General features: G+C 68.8%; 1 protein-coding gene across 1 annotated transcript; it reads right to left on the bottom strand.

Moving 5' to 3' along the window:
• Positions 1-921: 921 nt before the first annotated feature.
• Positions 922-3356, bottom strand: TAZ (tafazzin; the record flags this gene model as incomplete). The annotated part of the gene is made up of 6 exons (XM_026662460.1): positions 922-1935; positions 2168-2245; positions 2478-2530; positions 2827-2889; positions 2965-3006; positions 3275-3356. Coding segments are annotated over 6 exons (420 nt in total), but the record flags the coding sequence as incomplete, so codon positions are not given.
• Positions 3357-3364: the final 8 nt, after the last annotated feature.

Here is a 3364-nt window from a genome sequence, read left to right as displayed (position 1 = left end):
GCCCCCGCCCCGCTCGGCCCCGCCCCCACCTGTGGCCGGACCAGCCCAGCAGCGGGACCCGCTCGGCGCGCGCCGCCCCCAGCACCAGCCCCGCGAGCACCAGCTGCGCCGCCGCCATCTTGGGCACTGTCCCCACCCGCGTCCGCCACCGGGCCTTGGCCACTGCCGCCGCCCCGCCCCTTGACCCCTCCTGCCAATCACAGCGCGGGCTGCCCTGCCCCGCTACGCCTATCACAGCAATGGCCGCCCCACCCCGCCAATCACAGCGCGGGCCGCGCCGACGGCGACCAATCAGAGCGCGGGGAAGTGGAGAGCCAGCCAATGGCAGCGCCCCGTTACGCCCCAGGGGATGTTGGGGGGCTGCCCCCAGGAGAGGGGATGTTGGGGGCTGCTCCCTCCAGGGCCCCACAGGGGAAGGACCCAGCAGCTCAGCCCCCAGGGTTACTTGGGGGTCAGGCCCCAACCCCCCATCGCAGGGAGACTTGAACCCCTGCACACCCGGCGGGTGGGGAAACCGAGTCACAGCCCCGGGGTGCTACAAACACGGGGGGCCGGAGCCGGCTCGCAGGCCCCAGCCGCGTTCCGGCCAGCACGGTGCCCACCAGCTCTGCCGGCTTCTCCTCCCCCCCCCACGCCCTCCCCCCGCCAGCGCCCCGTCCGTGCCTCGGCTGGAGCAGGCCTGCCAAGCACCGGGGCGGCTGCCCCCCACGGCTGCTGGACCAGCTGGCTAAGCCGGCGCTCACCAGAGCCAGGTCTTGCCTCCAGCCTGGGCGCTGGGGGGTGGCTGAGGGAAGGGGCAGGAGGGCAGCCCCTGTCCTGGCCCAGATCCCTCCCCCCTTAAGCCGGACACCAAGCTCCCCCACCCTCAGCCCCCCATGCCACCCCCCAGCCCTGGGACAGTCTCCACTCCGACATCAGGGTTAAAATCCTTTATTGGAAAAGTCCAGAGTAAAAAAAATGGGGGGGAGGGCTGGGTGCCAGGGACTGCAGGGAGCAGGAGAAGGGGGGTGCTGGGGGCCCCCCTATCCTGACTCATGCAAGTCATTGTCTTTCTGCATGATTTAGGGGAGTTGAGCCAGCAGCCCACTTTGACCCCCATGCATGTCGGGGGGTGGGGGTATTTCCCCCCCCAGGAGGAAACACCCCTTCCAATCCAGCCTGACCCAGCAGGGCCCCCACAGCTTGGATGGGGTGTGGCCAGCAGCCCCTCAGGGGCTGCCCTCCCTTTGTAAGGCCTTCACTGGTAGGGTCCGGGGGGGCCACAGGAAGAGTCCAGGGGGACAGGAGGCTCCAATGGCTTCCAGGCGGTTCCCAGATGTGGGCTGCTCAGCCAGACCCTGCCCCATGGCGGGTGAGGGGCAGCCCCAGCAATGGGGCAATCTCCTATCACGGGGGGCGGGGATGGGCCGGTCAGCCAGCGAGTGGGGCAGGGAATGGGCCAGCTGGCTGGCATGTGAGGCAGAGGAGAGGAGCCAGCATGTGGAGCAGAGGTGTCAGATTGGGAGGGGCCAGCCTGCCGGTGAGTAGGGTGGGGGGGAGGGGGGAATGGGCCAGACGGCTGGCATGTGGGGCAGAGGTGTCGAGCAGGGAGGTGCCAGCCTGCTAGTGAGTGGGGCGGGGAAGATGGGCCGGCCTGCTGACGTGTGGGGCAGAGGGGAGCGGCCCGCCGGCATGTGGGGCAGAAGTATCAGGCGGGAGGGGCCGGCCCGCCACCATGTGGGGAAGAGGGGAGGGGCCAGCATGCATGTGGAGCACAGCTGTGGGGCAGGGAGGCCGGTGTGTGGGGTGGAGTTGTGGGGCAGGGAGGCCAGCCACACACCCCCACCCCCCGGGCTATCTCTGCCACTGGAACGTCTGATGCAGCCGCTCGGCCTGGCCCTTCAGCGCCTGGATCTCGCCCTGGATGAAATCCGTCAGCGCCTTGCGCATCTCCACCTGTGGGAGAACAGGGGGGTCAGGGCTCCCAGACACCCCCACACACCCCCACACCCTGCCCGCCAGACACGCCCCCCAGACACACTGCCCCACACCCAGACACGCCCCCACACCCAAGACACTGCCCCCCAGACTCACCAGGTCTCCCCCAGCTGGTCACTATCCCCCTCCCCATGGGTCACTCCCTGCACCCCACACAAACACAGGGCCCCCCCATGGCCCCCCAGCTCACCGCTGACTTGTTCTCAGCCTGGAGACGCTCCAGCACGGGCCGGACGCTGAATGGTTTCCCGATGAGAACAGTGATCCGCTGGGGGGGGGGACACGAGGGTGAGTGGGGACCCTGCTGCTGCCCCTGCCCCCTCCCCCCAAACCCACCCCCCAGCGTGAAGAGCCACCCCCCTGCCTCCCGACCCATGGCAGGGAGCTCCCAACCTCCGACACCCCCCGCCCCAGCTGATGTTTACATAGGGCCTACCCAGTGCAGTGGGCGGGGAAAGGGCTCCACTCCGCACACCCCCAGCAGGCAGCCCAATACCCACCTGGCCGACACGGGGCACATACGGGGGGGTGTTGGGCAGCACATCGTTCAGACCTGGGGGGGAGAATGTTAGAGACGTGGGGGGGGGACTCCAATCCCCCCCACTCCCCCTGCAGTTTATCCACTTAACCCGGCTCACCCAGCCCCACGCTCCCCATGCCCCCCTCCCCCAACCAGCCACGGCCCTTTCAGCCCCATGCTCCCCAGCCCCATGCTCCCAACTAACTACCGCCCCCAGCTAATGACCCCACTGCACCATGCTCTCCAACCCCCCCCACCATATCCCCCCTGCTAGCAGCCCCCCTTCCCCTTGGCTGACAGGAGATTTGGGGGGCCCAGCAAAGCCTCACCGACGTGCCAGAGGGGCAGGATGACGGGGTGCTGCCGGCACTCGGCCAGGAGTCGCCCGATCCCTGGGGGGCAGAGAGAGGAGGGGTTAGAAAGGGCAGCCCCCCCCTTCCCCACTCCCCTTCCCCCCATGCACTCACCCCACTTGAAGCGCATGAATTCCTGGCTCATGTTCACCTTGCCTGGGAGTGAGAAGAGAGAGGTGGGTTGGGAGACACAAGGAGACCCCCTGATGGCCCCCCCACCAACCGTGGTTGGGCCCCAATCAGGGCTCCTCCACCCCCCCCTGCCCGGCCGGGCCGGCTATTCCGCAGTGCCCCCCCCCCCCCCCCCGTGCAGCACAGTCCTACCCCTCGCCCCCCACTACCCCCAATGCTGTTCTCCCCCAAAATGAGCACGCCCCAGGGGGCTGTGCCCAGCTCCTCCCCCACGGCCCCTGCCCGGAGTTACCCTCAGGGAAGATGTGCACCCAGTCCCCGCGGTTGAGCTTCTCCAGGATGAAATCCATCCCCTTCTGATAGACGCCATCCCCTGGGGGGG

This window comes from Terrapene carolina, unplaced genomic scaffold (assembly GCF_002925995.2).
Source record: "Terrapene carolina triunguis isolate 2854851 unplaced genomic scaffold, T_m_triunguis-2.0 Scaffold27647, whole genome shotgun sequence".
NCBI classification, from domain to species: Eukaryota; Metazoa; Chordata; order Testudines; family Emydidae; genus Terrapene; species Terrapene triunguis.
Note: the sequence above shows the minus strand (reverse complement) of the source record. Positions and strands in the feature narration are given on the sequence as shown.